The sequence below is a fragment of the Corapipo altera genome, unplaced genomic scaffold, assembly GCF_003945725.1.
Source record: "Corapipo altera isolate COAL_440 unplaced genomic scaffold, ASM394572v1 45, whole genome shotgun sequence".
Taxonomy (NCBI): Eukaryota; Metazoa; Chordata; class Aves; order Passeriformes; family Pipridae; genus Corapipo; species Corapipo altera.
Genome location: NW_020884877.1, coordinates 8,520,741 through 8,539,497, shown reverse-complemented (window position 1 = coordinate 8,539,497; position 18,757 = coordinate 8,520,741). Strand labels below are relative to the sequence as shown.

Genomic DNA, 18,757 nt, shown 5'->3' with positions numbered 1-18,757 from the left:
AGGGGAGAGGCGCTCCGCCGGCACCGCCCGCCCCGCAGCCCCGGCCCGGGGAGCGCCGCCGCCCCTCGCTGAGCCCCGCCGGAGCCGCTCGCCAGTGGGGCGCCCACGCGGGGCGCGGCGCGGCGCGCCCGGGGTAGGGAGGCGAAGCCCGGCCCCGCAGCCTCGGGTCGTGTGTTGTGGGTTTGGTGGTTGTTTTTTTATAAATATAATTTGTTCCGAAGGATGGATACGTTTCTTCTCGCGTGGGGATTTCTAGGGCTGTGCTTGCCCGCCGCCGGAGGCACGGCAGAGACAGGTAAGGCGCCCTCCGGGACGAGGGATGTGCCCAGCCGCGGGTGGGCGAGGGAACCCTCCCCGTCCGCCCAACTTTTGGGTGCCCGGGCGCGGTCTCGGGCGCACGCATAGACGCTTTGCGTGGGAATAAATTTAGGGAATACATGAAGGATTGGCCGCACCACGCAGCTTTCGCAGCTTGGGTTTTGGGGGGTATCGTGCTTGCGGCGGGGCGGGGATGCCGCAGCCCCCCGGTAAAGCACGCAGCGGTTGTAACCGCGCGGCTCCCATCGCCCGGTGTAAGGGGCGAGGGGACGGAGGCGCATTGGAAAGTTGCGTATTGGTTTTTTGGGGGACTGCGGGGAAGGGTGGGAAAACAGTAGGGACCAGCCGCATCCCGGACACCCGCATCCGGATGTTCGCGTCCGCGTGCCCGGTTGCAACCTCGGGAAACTTTAGGTGAGAAATCAAAATCATCTGGTAGGGAGCAGGCAGCCGGAGCCATGCAGGGCTGCGCTGGGAGCGGGCGAAGCTTAGCGGTGGTGGCACCCTTCGGGCAGCCCTCCGGGAACGGCTGCCCGCAGTACGTGCGGGACCTGCACTCACTTTGCAACCGCCGGGCTGTTCCGGGACCAGGCGGTTTCGTGTCAGATTTTGGGGCGTGAGTGTGTTTTTTCTGGTCTTCGCTGAAGAGCTAGGCTGGGCTGTCAGGAGGCGCTGGGATGAAGCCTCGGTCTTTGCGTTAATTCGGCATGGGGACAGGAGAGGAGCAGGCTGAGGCTGGGCCCTGTGCTCCTCGGGCACTGGCTTTGTGTCTGGCTAATGGGAGCAGCAGGGTCCCGACCTGGAGTAGTCCCTAGAGGAAAAGGATATGCCGTCCACTGCTCTCTGGGGGCTAGTTCTGCGCTCAGCAACCCAGGAGCTTCCTGGCAAGACGGTGGTGCCAAGCCAGCAGCTGCTGAGCTGTGGCTTTGCCTTCCCGTTAGTCGGGGCCTCGGGACATGGCTCAGGGCCCTGAGCCGCGGTCTGACCCGAGCAGTGTTAGATGATGGCAGTGTGGTGTGCCTTCTCCTGCCTCTCTGCCTTCTGCTGCCCCGGAGCTCCGTGGCCAGCAGCTCCCCCTTGACAAGGGAAGTGGGAGAGTCTCTGCTGCCTGAGAAAATCCCCCTTTTCTGCAGCAGCGAAACACAGACGTTCCCGACACACATTCGCTTGCCCGTTGGCATCACCTCTTTCCTTATGGTTATAAAGGAAAGAAAAAAATCCCATTTTTTGTTCAAGTAGGAAAACAAATAGGCACTCGATGGGATGAAGAGAAAGGACAGTGTCCTAGGAGGCACTTGCTGAGTGCAACAGTCTTTTCAGAGGGCCCTTGCTGCAGTGTCTGTTCTACTGGAGTGGGTTTTGTGCTGTGGCAGATCGGGCTGTAACCTGAGGCTGGCTCCTGAGGGTGCACTGGACAGCCTGACTGCGATCCCTTTGACTGCTGAGCTCGAGCGTATCTCTGTCCATGCGTGCACCTCCTTATATCTTGGAGTGAGTCCGGCATCAGGACTTCTAACTAGGAAGGGTTTTATGAGCCAACCATGTCTCTGAGGCCATTCAGTCGCTGTAAGAAGTGTTTATTTGAACGCGGGGTTTTCCCGGCTAAGCAGAGCATCACATGGTGTTGGAGCCAGCAAGGAAGTTGTCTCCCTGCGGCTGACACCAGCGGTTGTTTGCCGAGATGTTGTGTGGCTGCAAACCCGGTCAAATGACTTTGTTGCCAGCGCAGCGAGCAAAAGTACGGGGTAATGGGACGCAAACCTCGATCAGGCTACACTCAGCTCCAGTAAATTAGCCAGCCTAGGAAAGAAAACATGCCAGAGGTAGATGGATTTATGTTTCAGTCTGGTGTATCTGAAAGCCTTCCCCCATTATGAAAGTCCCTCTTTAGGTTCCCTAAGGGAGGTTAGTAGAGAGGGGAGACGTTTTTAATAGACAATAATATGATAATCCACATGGAAAAAACCCTCATGCAATATTTCTACAGTAAGAGATAAACAGGGCAGCTGCCAATTTGTATGTAGCCAAGCAAACCCTGAGATAACCATGGAGGAGAGTGGGTGGGAGACCCGGGAAGATAAATCTGAAGGCTGGATGGCTGTGTGTTATTCATTTTCCCGTAAAAAGAAATGAAGTACGAAAGTAACAGATTTGAGTGACCCAAGTACTGAGCCGTTCAGATGATGTTTATGCAGCTCCGAGCAAAGCTCACTCTGAAGCCTTCCAAATAGTTTACTTAAAAGCTAATATTTTTAGTAATTACTTAGGAGATGTAGCAAGGTGGGGAGGGGGACCAAAACAAATTGCTGCCAAGCAGGCTCACAGCCACACATACAAACATGCACACACACACACCCACACAAGCATTGAGTGTAGTGCCTTATGCCCGTGTGCTGTTAACTCAGCTCTTACTGGGAACAAAAGCCTTTTTAGACTAGGAATCAGATAGTTGTCAGGAACATCACTGAAAACGACTGATACAAGCTCAGTGAGGGGCTCTGACCCAGGTTAGGATGGTGCATTTTGTTTTCCTGATTTTACTGCTGCAGAAAATCATGGTGTGTGGTATCTGGAGTGACAGTGTGCACACTGGTCCCAGAGGGCTCTACAGAGGTGCTTCTCATCTCCCTGCCGTGCTCCTTCTGCCCCCCCCCAGCCTCCTTCCCAGTACCTACTCTGTTTGGTACCTCATGCAAGGCTTAGAAGGTTAAAATGAGAAAGCAACCCGCTTTGCTGGGCCCAAGAAGGCAGCGCTTCCCGTCCCAGCAGCATGCTGCTCCAGGCAGGGGGTGGGTTGGTTTCCTAGCAGAAACCTCCAGTGCCGCCAGGCTCCAGGACATGGTGGCCTTGTACTGCAGATAGCCTGAGAGGAGAAAGCATCCTTCATGGGGTTTAGGAAGCTGTCAGGTTCAGATAAGGCTGGGATCCTATCCTGTGGGACCCCCAGTTGTATTAATAAGGAAAAATTAATTTTTAAGCACTGGGACTGCTGCCAAATTATGTGACCTCTGACAGACCAGCTGTGCTAGGAAAATAAATCGTCTACATCTGAGACCCGTGATCCTATCTGAAATCGAAATAGAAAAAAAGTTGTCATTTAGCCATGATGGTTGGGGCAGATTGCAGCAGCCTGAGAGCAAACTGGAAGCTGCTAAACTTGCTCTCCATTGTGTGGTGAAGTCACCACCACTGTGTCCCCATGGGGTCTCGGGAATACAGTTGTCTAATCCGGGAAGTGTGCAGAGCTGATGTGCCTGCACACACCCAAGCTGGGACTGATGGTGTCAGCACAGAGGTGGGGGCAGAAGTGGGGTGTGAACGTTTCCAGCTCTATCCTCACTCTGTAACAGCCCTTTGACACACTTCTAATTATAATACACATACAGACAAAGAGGTAGCTGGGCTATTTTCGAAATCCCTGTCTACACCCTGGTGGAAACCGCAATACTAGCAACAACATAAATCAGGGCTGTTGCTAACAGTGTTGCACACGGCTTAGCGCTACAGTAGCGTGGTTTTAATCACACTTAGAATCAAAGGGTCAGCCTGCTCCCTGTCTGAGCCAAATCGCAATCTCAGAAGGCCAGATCCTGCGCCAGGTTTGATGCTTGTGCAGTGAAAAGACACAAGAGTAGACATGGAGAGGTTTGTCAGCACGAGGTCGGCAGGCACAGGGCCAAACACTTGGAATCACAACTTGGATCTGTAACCCTTTCTGTGTGCAAGCGGTGCCCATGAAATGCATTGGGGAGGACAGCTAGGGTAATGCTGGGGGGTGGGGGCTCCAACCACAGCCTTGGTGAGACAGCTTCTTCCCAAACAGGTCAGGAAAGGGGGTACAAACAGCAAGCTGGCATGCAGAATAGCCTGAAGTATTACTTGCAGGGCTGGATGGCTGTAGGGACTTTTTGTCTGAATGCTTCTTCCTCTCTCTTCATACTTGATGAGTCAAAGAAAAAGGGTTCCAGAGATGAAGTGCTGGGCTCCAGGTCTTTGAAACCTGCCCTCATTTCTCTCCGTGCATTTGAGACAAAGGCAGAACATCTGCCCAGCTGTTCTGGTGGGTCAGCCCTAGCTGTGAAGTGCTGCCTTTCTCTATGTCTCTCCTAGGCAGATGGTGAAGCCAAAAGGACACTGTCCTTTTACTCTGCTTACGTTTTGTTGAAAGGCTCCTTTGGGCCCTAGTTTTTAAAGGATGTGTGTGAGAAGAGGAGGGAGGAAAACCCTAGTCCCTTGTGCATGTAGACACATACACACACACACAGAGTCTCCCCAGTTTTTTCTCTCTCTTCATAGGCATACAGATCTCTACCTTTCCTCTTTCACACAGAGGCCCTCCAGCTGGGGGAAACTGCATTATTGCCTGCCACACACACACGGTTCTGCATCCTTCCCTTCCCTGCACTCTCCCTGACACGCCCAGAGCCCCTCAGCAACTTTCTCTCTCATGCGCACCCCCAAGCTTGTTCCTACTTTCCTCTCTTTCTGTTTTACTGCTGAATACGTGCTCAGCAGGTAACAATGTGTTTTTAAAACACTTGCCAGAATATGCAATAAGTTTGGTGCTAGTAGTGAGGCTCAGCAGTAGCTGGATTTGAGCAAGCTGTCAAAAGGCTGAAGCCACTGCTGCTCAGCAGCGTGCGTGGAGGGAGCTGCGATGGGGCTCTTCCCAGGTGGCTCCAAAGGTGCTGCTTCCCCTCCTGTCCCATCTGTGGGGCTGACTGCAGCCAAGGCACCGCGTTTTGCTCTAAGGCTCCAACAGGGCCCCTGGGAGGGAGGGACAAGCTAGGGGTGTTGTGGGATTCAGAGGGGCTCTGCCAGCTGCCTTGGGAAGAGACGGGAGTAAACTGCCACTGCCTGGCGGGGAAAAGCAGGATTCGGTTTCAGAGTGGATGAATGTCAGGACCCTGACAGATGACTCAAAGTGAGGAAGCTGTGAGGATGTGGGGAGAGATGAGAGATAAGCTTTTTTTTCTTCTTAGAATTTTTGTAATAATAATACTAATTAGTATTTCAGAGCCATTGAACACCTTTCATCAAGCCTGAAGCTCTTTAGAGAGGAATCCTAGGTGAATCTTTTTTTTATGTGTGCTACTAGAAATGTCTCTTGTCTCCATGGCCCTCAAACCAGTCTGTTATTGGCAGCGTTCACAGGGATGGCTCAGCAAACTGTTTCATCTTCATATTTTTTTCGTAATGTATCCTATAAGGTAGGGTGGCAGGCTGCCATGGAAAAAGCCTTCAAGCTTCCCTGAATCTGCTTCCCTGCCCGCAGTATTGGCGAGTTTTCTTCAGAAACTGCCTGACCTGCAGCTTGAACGTCTCCTAAAGCTGCCACCTATTCCTGGGAGATGGCAGTGTGTTTCCATGAGAGTTAAAACCCTTGGGAGCCTAACACTGAGGCAGGAGAGGCAGGAAGGATTTCTCCAAGTTCAAAATGCAGTTATCCTCCTTCCTTGCATATGCACGCACACACTTGCACGCTCTCTGGAATGATTACTGGAGCAGCCAGGAGTTGTAATTCTAGACCCACCAATTACATTCGCAGGCAAGCTGGGAGAATTGTGTGCACATGTATCTATATAAGGCTAACACTATTAAGGTGGTTGCCCTATTGGAATTGCATTTGTCTGTGATATAAGATGACAAATAATAAAGTTAGTGAAGGTGGCACCATGTAAAAACAGGATATAAAATCTCATCAAAGATACAAGAGAAGGGGTGGACAGGATAGACATTTAAAGGTCAAGGTTGTCACTGGCTCAAGTGGTACAAAGTGATGTCAGCCCCTGGAAGGCTGTCCGGAACCACAGGGGTGGAAATCAGCTGAACTCCAGTGATTTCAAAGCGAATTACCTGGATTTGCATGCAGGATTTGGCCCTCTCATTTTCCACGGTGAAGCTTGAGTAGGTCTCTATTTCAGGTTTCCACTTAATTCTTTTGTGGATTAACATGGCAAAAAAAGTGCAGGTATCAGAAGTCTCCAAATCTCCTCCTCTCTCTTCCCTGCTTCAACACTCTCTTCTTTAAAAATAATTTAAAATGTTCCATTTTGTGAAGGTTCACAGCTAAAATGTTCCATTTGGTGAGCTTTTCGGTATTCCCCTCTCACTGCTGTCCAGCACTATAAAATGAATATATTGCATCCCTTCCCAGTTGCCTTAGGAAGCAGTCAAATGGTTGCATTCCTCAACTGATGGATTGGTGCGTTCCTTTCTTGCTTAAGCCCAGTCAGTGTTTTTATGAGCTTGTCTTGTGACAGGCTTGAGACACTTCGAGCTGAACAAAATCCTAGTTCAAATCACAAAAGGAGTCTTTAAGTTCTGCTTTGCCGTGCCTCTACTTTTCAGTGAAATTTTAGTTAAACTGGTAAAAGTACTCAATGAAATGTTCAGGGCACTTTCTCTGGTTGTGTGAAATCCCAAGATGTGGATGTGAGTAGTGTTCTGGAATGAAATGTGCGTGTAAGTGCTTTGTGTTTGGGTGTGTTTGTCCATTAATTTTTTCAGGAAGCCTTTGAAGCTTTATCTTACAATCCAAAGCAAACACGCTTCTGCTAAAATGATGTATGCTACTGGGGATAAAATAACTAATCTCATTAGCTTCCTCTGCACTGTGTCTCTCTCCTTGGCCAATTGCTAAGCGATATCATTTATATCCAAGGGCTCATACAAAAGTTGTATGCCTCATGCTAAAGTTGTGCCATGTAGTTTGGGGCGAGAGCCTCTGCTACATTAGCTGTGCCCAGCCAGGGTCAGAGCTCAGGGAACGATGCAGAATAAACATTAACGGTAATGAATCCTTGGCAGAAGAGGTCTGTTTGTCTCCTCCATACTGGGATTTGGCAAAGTGCTTGGGCACACATGGACCTTGAAAAACTCTGCCTCTTGAAGAGCTGTTTTACTCTAACTGGACTGAAACACAGGGTTTCCTGCACAAGGGCTCAAGCCAAGTTCAGCAGCTCTGAGAGCAGTGGGTCATGCATGCCAGGACCTGTATTTTGCTTTGCTGTTGGAGGGTCGGCAGGGCAAATCTCCTCTGCCCAGTGCTGAATCCTGGGACATGGAAATCTTGTGCAGTGATTGAATGAGAGTGTGGAGCTGGGCTGGAGGGCCTCATGTGAGGAAGAGAAGTGACAAGGTTAGCTGGTGCATCCGCCTGCAGTGGAATTCCTGTGCTGTGGAACTCCCAGGATCTCTCTCCCTTGCTCCTTTGCTATCCTCAAAGGCTGCTCTTTTCAAGCAGCACAGTGATGCTGCTGCTTGCTGCTGAGGCATCCAGAACACCTTAAGTTTTGTGCACAGCCCTGAATGACATCCCAAAGTAAACTGAACTCAGCAGATAAAAACATGTGATAGTTTTGTGCTGGACACTACAAGCTCTTGAGAGGCTGTAGTATGTGTATTTGTTGTGAAACAGACCTCTGGTGATGATTATTTTTGTTACAGGCAGAGTTGGCTTTAGTTTCTGTGTGGAAGGTCCAACAATAACAGTGAACCCTGCTCCCCTGGGGTGAGGAAAATCCAGAGGGGTTTAATCAGCAGGAAATTTAAGTAGGAGAATGCCCTGCTCCCAGCCTAAGGTTTCAGCATGCACCTGATGAGCTGCAGAGCTGAAAAAAAAACAAGTGTGGGTGAAGGTTCCTGGGGCCTGGCTGTTATTTTTTGGGTCCCCTGAGTGATGATTGCTTGTTGCTGCCTAGGGGAGGCAGGAGGAGACTTAATCAGCCTGGATGCCTTCAGCAGTTTAGGGCAGAGAAAGAGGTGTCTGCCCCTTGCAAAGGTTGAGGAACTCGACTGCTGATACCCTTCTCCACGGGAAACTTTGAAGTTGCCCACTGTACACTGCAGCATTTGCAGGAGTCCACCACCCCTTGTGAACTTCTCCAGGTCTTCTTTTCCCATCCCTGTGGCTTGGTTGTCATCATCTGGTGTAGTTACCCTGTTGAAATGGTCCTGCAAGGAGAGGGTTGCAGGGATAATATGAGTTATGTGGTGATCCTTAACAAAAGAGGGGATCTGCAGATCTTCCATCCTGAACATAGCCTGCTCCACCACTGCCTGGGAGTGTCAACCTCCATAGCCTCCATTGAGGAGCCCTACTGCTCTCCTGTGGCCTTGCCATTAGCACAGAACTCCACTGGCCCCTCCACCTTGCAGACTGGCAGGGGCCCCAACAATTTGCTTTCAGTGCCTACATTTTGCTTACTGAGCAATGGGATGTCCCACGCACCTGGCAAGCTTGGCTTGTACTTCAGAATTTAATTTTAATTTTATTAAGTGAATTTAGGGCTGGCAAAAGCTGCCAGAGCCCATTAGCTATGGAGCACGTCTTGCTTCCAGAACGTACAGTCGGAGCAGTAGCCATGGCACTCACTCTCTACTGTATACTAAATAGGCTATATTTTATACAGAAAAACAGTAGTTGGCATTACTGTTGAGGCAAACCCTTTGCCCATCAGTGGGCATAGTGATAGATTTTTTTATTGTTGTTGTTGCAAATGTTCATCTGCTGGATACCAGTGAGTCAAAAGAGGAAAGGCCTGACAGAACAATTACAGAGATATTAAAGTCATTTTGCCTCTTCAGATAATTCTAAAAAGCCCCAGCTTCCCCAGTATGCTATTGTGCTGTACTAAAGTAGCCCCTTTCATTTCTCTGGATCTTCCTGTGGATGGATGAATGAGAGGACAAAATCTGTTCCTCTCAGTGACACAGATAACCTTTCCTGCTGGTGGGAGACTTTACCTGCTTCAGAAAGATGGTGACATATTCCTGGTGGTATCTGAACACCTGAGGGATGTGGCTGGTGCTCCTATTCATTCAGTGGTTTCACCTTCTTGCCCCATTTTGCTGGAGAGATCTCAGTTCCAGAGAGCTGGGCTCTAGCCCCTCTCACTCAGGCTGTCCTCACTGGCACTAGTGCTTTGATTGGGCACCAAGCTGACCTGAAATTAGGATCAAGCCTAGGGTTTTCCTTAGCTTGGTCCTGCTGCACTGTGATGGCCTTGCAGGGTAAGGGAGAAGTTTCAAGGTCAGTGTAAAACTCTGTTTCTGCTCCTGAGTTCATTTGTTAGGGAAGAGCTAGAGCAAGCTGGAGCCTGACACCTCTGTTAACATGGCAGTTCCCCTCCAACTGGTTGAGTTGCAAGGGCTCACAGGGTATTCACGGTATCCAGTGTGAGTAAGGGGCTAGCAGCTTCTGAATGGGGGGTGATGTTGGTGGTATCAGCCTAGCGGGTAGCATGTGTGTGAAAGCTGGAGAGACGGGGAGGGGATGATGAGGTGTGGAAGGATTGACTGTATTTTCATTGTTTCGAGACTTTGCCCTTTCCAAGAAAAATAATCTGCAGCTTGAATATTTTTCTTTGCTGGAGGGGGTGGACATGTGTGCAAACGAGGTGTGAATTTTTATGAGAAGGTGTGAAAGTGCGCACATGAGTGAAGTGTGAATTACACGTCTATTTGTACATTGATGTCAACAAGTCCGTGAATTTCTTCTTTCCATATGAATGTCTCTTTCTCTCTCTCCCTCCAAACCCACATAGACACGTGTGGGCAAATATGCCTTGCTGAGAGAAGCGATTTGTGCAAGAACGTAGGTTTGTAAATGTTTGTGTGTTGAGCAAGCTCTCCTGTGGAACAAAACCAGATGTTTTTTGGTATTCTCAGCTCATCGTGGCAGTGTTGTGATTTTTCCTCTCATATTTTTCAGGATACTTGCAGAATTATTTTAAGAAAAAAGGGAAGGCTGCAGAGCTGCCTTTGGGTGTGTGAGAAGAAAGTTATTTTGAAGAATGAATGTGTTAGAGGGCATGAAAAACATGGGGAAAACTGAGACAGTGCTTTTTCATGTCAAAGGAAGCCTTGCTGCCCCATGAAGGGCCCTCCTGTTGCCCTTTTTTTCACACAGGACACGTGCATTTTCTGCAGGCAGTGTACAGGCAGCAGGTTGTTTATTCAAAGTGCTTTTTTTTTTGAGGAAGCCTTACCACTGAGGGGTCCTGCCTCACTCCTTCTGCTCACCTTGGCTCTGGCAAGAGGCAGTCTGAAGGCAGGCAGGGATGTCCCTACTGAGAGTGGGTGGACTTGTGACAGCCTGCCAGGAGACACCCCTGGGGCCTGTCACACCCCATGGCAGAGGAACAGAGCCAGACCCGCAGCATGGGGTTGAGCCCATATGAGTGCTGCTGTGAAAGGACAGGAACATCCTGGAGGACCAAGGCAGTGGGGAGCACTGTGGAGACCCTTGGCTCACAGAGCTGATGGGATCTGGATTGTGTGGTTACTCTCCTACGCCAAGAGTGATTCTTCTCTGTGCCTTGACTCCCCTGGGGTTTGGGAAGTGCTTCAGGTTCCATCTGAGAGCATGCACATGTGGGCCTCAGGAACACCCACTCACACCCTCTGTGCATCCTGAGTCCTCCGGGGCTGTGGGGAAGCTGAGGGGACAGCCTCACAGTGCAGACAACCCACGAGGGTTTGCATCCCGTATTATACCCCATTACTTATTGTCAGGGAGGGGAAAGACTTTCCACAATGCAGGACCAGGGTCACCCTGTATGCCTGCCAGCCTGCCCTATGGAGGGACTTAGGTTTTTTTGGAGGTTTTGTCCATTTTGGTGCTTTTTGCCTGTTGTGCTGGGTGTGAAGAGGCAATGCTGTCTTCTGTGAGCAGCCCTTGAGCCTGCAGGGCTGTGGTGCTGGGACAGGGTGGTGGCAGGGGAGGGGGGCCAGCAGGACACATGCTATGGGAGCCCCATGGAAAAACGGGCTTTATTGGGATTTGCTGTGCATCATCAAGTGACCCCATGATGCAGATTTTCCTCTCAGCAAGTAATACAGTAATAAATTTGATTTGCAGTGTTCATGAGATTAAATGTTTTTTTGATTATGAAATCACCCTCTAGAGCCTGTTCTAGCCCAAAGCTGAGAGAGCTTCCTCTGCTCACCACGCAGCCATTGCCAGCCATTTGTGGGCTAGTCCCACAAAACCACCACTGCTGATTATCTGTGTCTGCAGTTCCAATGGCTGGATTTGCTTGCAAGGTTTCAGGAGGCCAGTCTGCTGAGATGGGTTTGTTGGGGCAGGCAGGTTGGGGAGGGAGAGCACAGCAAGTGGAGAGGGGCTGTCATGGGGCTGCAGGCTGGGACCAGGAGGGACAGATGCTGTCCCTAGCTCTGCCACTCAACGTGAGTGGGCCTGGGCTCGCCATCATCCCTGATGTGCCTCAGTTTCCTTCCCTGGGAGCAGCAAAGCTTTCTGCCCTTCTGCAGCTGGATCGAATTTGTCGTGTCCAAATTCTGGTGTCTCCCGAAGCAGCTGTGGGAGACTGCCACAGAGCAGCTTGCAAAGGAGGCAAAAGAAGGGATAAAATGAGGCAGCTCCAGATGATCTGATATCAATCTGTCTCTTACTTTATGGCTCAGTAATTGCCTTGGCAAGAGCATTCATTTCTCTTTTCTGGTCTGTGTGAAATGTGGTATGTAAGTGTGGCAGGAGGTGGAGGGGAAAGGCATATGTTTGTTCTGTAGAATAATTGTTCTTGCCCAGAGATTAATATCAAATATTAGAGTACCAAAGGGATGTCAATGGCCTGGAGAATGGTCTTTATCAGACCACCCCTATCAGTGGTCTGGCGGGATGTGCTGTGTGCAGCTGATGCCCAGAACCTGTTTCAATGCCTTATTCTCTTCTGTGTCTCTGCAGCTCAACCGTGTGGGGGTCGCCTGAACTCCAAGGATGCTGGGTACATCACTTCCCCAGGGTACCCCAATGACTACCCCTCCCACCAGAACTGTGAGTGGGTCATCTATGCTCCTGAATCCAACCAGAAGATAATTCTCAACTTCAACCCTCACTTTGAAATCGAAAAACATGACTGCAAGTAAGAGCCTTCCTCTTCCTCTCTAGTACACAGTCACCTCCTCTTCCTGCTTTTGCCTAGCGGTATGGGTCTCATGCTTCCTTGCACTTGAAATCAAGCATCATCCTGAGCCCCCATAGCACTGTATTTCCTTGCCTTTCAGGAGCAAGAGCTGCCTCTGCTGACTGTGAGGTTGTAAGATGCTGCTACGGACTCATAGGATGATACGCTGGATGGTTCTTAATTTACCTGATATAGCTTGAAAGCAAGAGCCAACTGGCTTTCAAGCTGACCTTGACTTTGGTTAAAAGGCTGCTTGTTTTTCTGTGTCAGAGTGGCCTCACTTTGCTTTTAAACCATGCTGGGAGAGCAGAGCAATTTCCTGGTTTGTAAATAGGCAGAGGTACGGCAGAGAGAGCCCTGCAGCTGGAGACTGAGGTTTGGGCCATGTGAGGCTGGAGGCTTGGGGGTCTGAGCTGTTTGGGCTGGATCTGACTTCCCAGAATGCTTTTTCTGTTATGTTGGGCAAACTGGGGGGTTGGTTTTGTTTGCTTATTTTCTTTTTTTTTCCTAAGAAATGATTCAGAAACTAGATGTCCAGGAAAAACAATTAACAACTAGTAAAGAATAATTAATGGCATCAAAGGGCACTGTAAAAGGCGGAGTTAATAACATGGTCTCGGTGGACATATAAACCTGTGTGTTTAATCTGGAATCCACAGGCAGCTGCAGGGATGCCTGAGCATGAGGGAGCTTGGGATCTCCTAAAACAGGCCTGACACAGCAGTCTTGCTAGACACGCTGTTCCTGTTGGTTAAAAGGGGGTTATATATGGAGAGGGAAACTGTTTGCAAGAAAGGACAGAGGGACAGAGGAAGCATTTATGGGGCTGCAGAATCAGCCCTGTGGTGAACAAAGAATTCAGCATGGGTTTGATGATTGATGTACTGAAGGTTATGAAAGGCAGAGCTGGATCCTCAGCTACCAAAAAATCAGCATAGCTCCTCAAACTCTAATTAAGGTGTACTGATTGATGTCATTGGGGATCTTGTCACCCCCTACAGATAGAGCTTGGGCTAATAAGGCTTTGAACACCATGAACTCTCCCTGAAGTCACTGTGTGTGCAAGGCGTTTAGCACTTCGCAGGATCAGGCCTGTGTATAAAGAAGAGATAAGGTAGAGAAAGACTTAATGTGGGCATAGATGAACACAACAAGACCTCGCAGTGTATGTGAGAATGATGGTTGCCATCAGATTTTATTATTGTTTGCACAAGCTGAATTGCATAGCTTTCTCGTAGCTAATGCAGTTGCCCCAAATTCACGGTAATAAAAGCTTTATAGGCCTATATTTGCAGTCTGCAGGACATGCCGTATGTATTGGCCAGGACAATGTTGTGTGCAGGGCGGGGGTTGAGCTGAGCAGGAGGGACTCCAGCTTCTGCCTCTTTAAGGTCTCAGGCAAGCAAAGCCAGGTTGGTCAGAGAGATGGAAACGCCCATGGCCGCCTGGTTTTTCCTCTACCTGTGGGAAGCTGTCAGTTTTCGCTCTGAGCATTGTGGACAACTTTTGCCATGTTTTGCTGCCTCTGAGAGAGCAGTGCCTGGTCCCAAGCTGCAGGTGTGGTGTATGCTGGAGGACTGCCCGAGCACTGGAGATGTTGTCCCTTTGCTGCTTTCTACTTTACTGTGGCAATCTCCCAGGTGGCTGCTATGTGGTCTCATCCTTTCCCTTTCTGTGTGTATGTACACAAGGAAGCCGTTAGTGAAACAGGATTCGTCCACTGTGCACTTGAGCTTTTGCTGGCCACAGCTGTGAGCTGCGAGTCAAGCTGTGTTAGGGTGCCTGCTCCCCTGAGCCAGCACTGCACAGGAGTGGGTTTGAAAGAGCTTCATGGACAGTGCTTGATAGGAAGCATAACAAAACAATGAAAACAGTGTGTGATAAACACTGTCTGAAGGAAACGGGTAGGAGGGAGATTTTTTTTTTTCCAAGTGATCTACCAGAAGGAGACAAATATTAACACAGTGGAATGCTTGAGCATTAAGCAGTACTAATAGGTGACCATCTAGTAATAAATCTCATCTAAGTGTCAGAGGGTTTTTTATGAAGAAGCTAAGACCTCATTGCAGCTGCAGGTGGGAATCCTAACAGGAACAGGAGTTCAACATCAAAGACATAGTGTCAGGGCAGGGCTCTCCTTTTGACATCTCATCATTAATATAGAGCACATTCATACAAAGGTGACAGGCTGATGAACTCCATCGTGGCACTTAGACTGTGGGTAGACAAGGTCCCCCTGCTCTCATGTTGCTACCTGCCAGCTGTTGGAGCAACAGTGGGGCCAGTTTGTGCTTCCAGCTGCCAGAGGTAAACACCATAACCCTTCCTCTGTTGCTGCTTCTTTCGACATTTCATTTTACCTTATTAGGGTAAAGTTTCTCCCTCATGAAGCATAACATTTACATTCCTAAAATCCATTCAAAAGCCTACAAAAATACCCGCAAAAGTCTTTTTAGTTTTACTGTGTCCCTTCTGGCTTTCCCTGTATCTGCTTTAGATTTCCCTCTGGGATGGGAGGCATTTCCTCCTGTGTTTTGTGCAGTGCCAGGCACCCTGGGGACATCTGTGGAAAGGTCAGCGATTTCCCTTCAGCCAGCAGCTGGCCGGAAGGGACTGCGTACCTGGTGCTGCCCAGATGCCAGAGCAGGAGCTGACTGCAGAGAGCAGCTTCAGCAGCTTGGAGGGGGTGGAAGCATCAGCCTGGGATGGATGCCCGAAGTGGCAGTCGGGGTGGCTGCTCTGTGCTGCTTGTTGCTGTTTTTCTCTGGAGGCACATCTGGGCTTTTATTTTTCAGCTGTGTCCAGCTGCTTTAAGAAGTAACTGCACTCTACCACCACCATCATGAAAGAAGTAATTTGGTGTAATTGAAGCCCCAGAACATCTCTCTCTCTCTCTCTGCCCTTTATCTGTGCTCCAAGGAAGCATCTTGCTTTGGGATTTTCTCACCAGGTTAAGAAAATTGGCTTCCTCCTGCTGTTGTGACTGTTTTGTGCCAGCAGGGATCCCTGTTGCAGGGAGGGTGGGCATGCTGTGACAGGGAATATGGGATCCAGGCCATTGTTTGTGCTGTCCTGCAGCTGTGGGGCTACAGCAGTAATGACAGAGCCAAAAGGGAAGTTCGATGCTCCGATAAAAGATCTGCCGAACTATTCGGAAATAATTGTACCAGTCCGTCTGCTCGCTGTTTCTTCCTCTCTGTGCTGCAAGTGCAGCTGTTGCTTGGGTAGTGCAGCCCTATGTCATCAGTATGTGTTCCCTGAACAGGGAAGTGTCATCCAGTGGAAAAGAGCACACTGCTGCTGTGGTGAAATGTTTCCACTTCCTGTGTGGCATGGTGGTAGCTGGGCAGCCTTGTGCATGCCAGGGTTTATTTGTGATCCCAGGAGTGACCTGAACCATTTGCAATACGTGTGCAGCAGGAGCAGCTGTCCCCCAGGTTGTGCAGCCATGTAGCTGAACTGTCCACTCTTTCTTAATTGCCATTTTGCTGTTCTGTCTGCGCTGCTTGCTTGGAAAATCTAAGTCAGAAACCTCAGCTATGAGTGAATCATTGCATTTATGACCAATCACCTTTTCCATTTGTGCCACCCTCCCGCTGCTGGTCTCTTCTTTGGACCACTAAAACCTCCCTCCTGAGAGGGAGGCTACTGACTACTGACCATGCCACTCCCAGCCACACTCAGCTGACTCTGCCAGTGGATTAGGGTGGGCCCTGCTACTGTTGAGTGTTGAGTGCTGGGATGTTGGTGTACACACGCAGCAGAGCCACACTTCCTCCAAGCTGCAGTGGACACACTTGTGCTTCCTCTGCAAGCAGAAGACCTTTCAGCTGAGTCATAACATCTGCTCCAGAGGCACGCTGTTGTTTTAAAAAAAGCCTGGCTGATAATCAGACCATGCCAGCGGGTTTTTCTGTAGCCATTTGCAACACATGCTGCAGCTGGGTTGCAGTTGGTGGGATCCCTGCCTGGGAAGGATTTGGGGGATCGCTGCCGTGGCTCGCAGCCCCCTCTGGTGGCACATGCAAAATGCTGGCAAAGGTTTCTGGAGACGGGGGCCAGTGACTCCAAAAACAGGCAGGAGATGGCAAATTGGAAACAGTCTAGAGCTGCAGTCAGGCTCTTCCTCCTGCCTTTGGCTCCCACTGTCAAGCCGTGAGGGTTTCCAGAAACAGGAACTGGGGCCACTGTAGTGAGGAAATTTTATGCAGTTGTCACTGTGACCTAATAAGTGCCACAGTGGTGCCAAGAGTGCCAACATGCCAACTAAGTTCAGCATGTTGATGGTGTGTGCTGGATACAGGGCAGGCATGCCAGGAGATACCCCTGCTCCCAACTTGAAGGGCAGAGGGAACCAAGATTTGGCAGGGGGAGACGGCACACTTCTAGCGCCCATCTCACAGAGCACTGCCTGCCAGGGGACACTGGCAGCAACACGCTGATGTTCCCACGCCACGGTACCAAGGGCGAGATGTGGCTCTGCCAGCCAGCGAAGGCCTCTTAGGGCAGCATGGCCATCTCCTGAGCTTCCAGGAAGCTGGGCACTGAAACAAAACAGCTCTGCAACCTTCCTAGAAAGCAGCAGAGATACTGGCTCAAATTCCTTGCTCAGGTGGTGGGGAGAGCTGCATCCAGACCCAGTGCCCACAGACAGGCAGGCAGCTGGTGGCCACAGCATTCAGCCTGCCTCTCTTGCCATCTCCTTCAGACAAGAGCATAATATTGCAAGAAGCCATCCTTCCTTCAGTGAAGGTTAAGAGTAGACAAGGCAGCAATTATGGACAGCTAATTAGTAAATGCTTTGAAAAGTATGCATAATTAGCTTATTAGTAAACATTTTAGAAACAATGCAGTTCATCTTGAGATTGGGAAAATGTTTGAAAAAGAGAAATACATTTGGAGCACTACAGAATGCCAGGGATTGGGGGTGTTCTTCACTAGGATGCAAAGGGAAGTGACTGCATCTCCTGCAGCACTGAGGGAGTCAAGTTTAACTTTGCAGAGAGGGGAAGTCACAGATGAGATGCTAAGGAAGGCATTTGCTTGCTCATACATTTGTGGTATGGGTAGCCAGAAGCAACATTTCTAACGTACAGGAAATAATTCAGTCTGGGTAACATGACACTGCAGCTCAACTTGTCTTCAAATGAGCTTCTACTGTTCTTTAACTCCATCCTGCATCCGTTGTATGGTTCACAATTCCCGTCAAGCCCAGGTCATTTTCCAAAATGGAACATCAATGAATGGGTTAGCTGTGACAGCATTGGACCAGCCACATGAGTTAACAGCTCAAAGCTGTTCACTTCTCTCTTCCGTGCTGCCCATCTCTGCTTGCTCTGTGACTGTGCTTCTCTGTGCCCCAGAGCCTCTCTGCTAGGACAGACCAATTCCAGGCTCTGCAGAAGGTGGTGGCCCCAAATGCACTCTCGTGGGGTCTCCTGTGTCTCGCCAGTTCACTAACATCCGGTGCGTAGGAGTCAGATCTCATTTTGCACCTTGTTTCCTGTTGGCATGATGACAAATTGAGGGCCAGCTGGTGACACTGGGAACAATAGCACTAGAGATAGAGACCTCTCCCCCTGCTTCCTGCTGTCGGGGGAGGAGCTGGTGGCAGTGGTGTCCTCACTTCTTAACCTCTCTGTACAGCTAGGGAGGGAACAGGACCCCGCAGCACCTGGAGAGGGAGCAAGCACAGGGCTGCTTGTGGTGACTCCTCACTAAATGGGTTTAGAATCCAGCTGAAAGTCTCAGAAATGTGTGCCTTTTTTGAGTGAACACTGTAAGCCACATTCCAGCTCTAAGCCCCTTGCATCTTTGCTGGCCCCTGTAGCACAGATGCAGTAGGATAGCAGTAGTACACTCCCACTGAAATGGCCTGTAAACCACAGTGTTGAGGTGCTCATGCTTTCAACAGAGCCTGAGGCCCTTGACTGTCTTTGCAACAGTGCTCCAGCCCACTGTGTGACACCAGGTGATACCATTCACAGAAGCTCATCCCAAACTGGTGGGTCTCAGGTGCCTAAATAAATGTCTGTGGGGATATGAGTCTTGTTCAGGGTTTTTTGTGTTGCATGGTGTGGTTAGCAGTGCTCTTCCATGTCATGGATTTGCTGTCTGGATGCAGGAGTTAGAAGATTTAGTGAACGTAAGGAGAGTGCCAGAATGATATTTAATTTTAAAAAAAAATTCCCTTTTTTTTTAAGGACCAGATGCAAAGCTTAGTAAAAACAGTGTGAGGTTTTACATTGATTTATGTAAAACCTGTTTGCCTTAGCTAAATGGATATCATCCCTATTGTCAGGCCGTAACAGGGGAGTGGCAGATTCACCAGCAAATACCAGGTCTGGGAGTTGTGAGATTTGGGTTCTTCCGCTTCTCTGCTATTGATTTACTGTTCTTGCACTGGTGAATCACTTTAAATTCCCTGCTTTATAAAGAAGACCTGGGCATCTGCAGGCATAAACCCCAGTCTAGGTAGCAATAGTGCAATGCACACTTGCTTCCAAAGA

General features: G+C 49.6%; 1 protein-coding gene across 3 annotated transcripts in view; it reads left to right on the top strand.

Annotated features, from left to right (window-relative positions):
• The first annotated feature begins 75 nt into the window (after positions 1 to 75).
• Positions 76 to 18,757, top strand: part of NRP2 (neuropilin 2) — an 88,796-nt gene continuing 70,114 nt past the window's right edge. For 2 of the 3 annotated variants that reach the window (XM_027636914.1, XM_027636916.1), the window contains exons 1-2: positions 77 to 295; positions 12,029 to 12,206. In XM_027636914.1, the coding sequence (XP_027492715.1) occupies positions 223 to 295; positions 12,029 to 12,206 (251 nt within the window). In that variant the 5' untranslated portion in view covers positions 77 to 222. Of the gene's footprint in view, positions 296 to 12,028; positions 12,207 to 18,757 lie in introns of all 3 variants that reach the window. The other variant, XM_027636915.1, reaches the window with a different exon arrangement.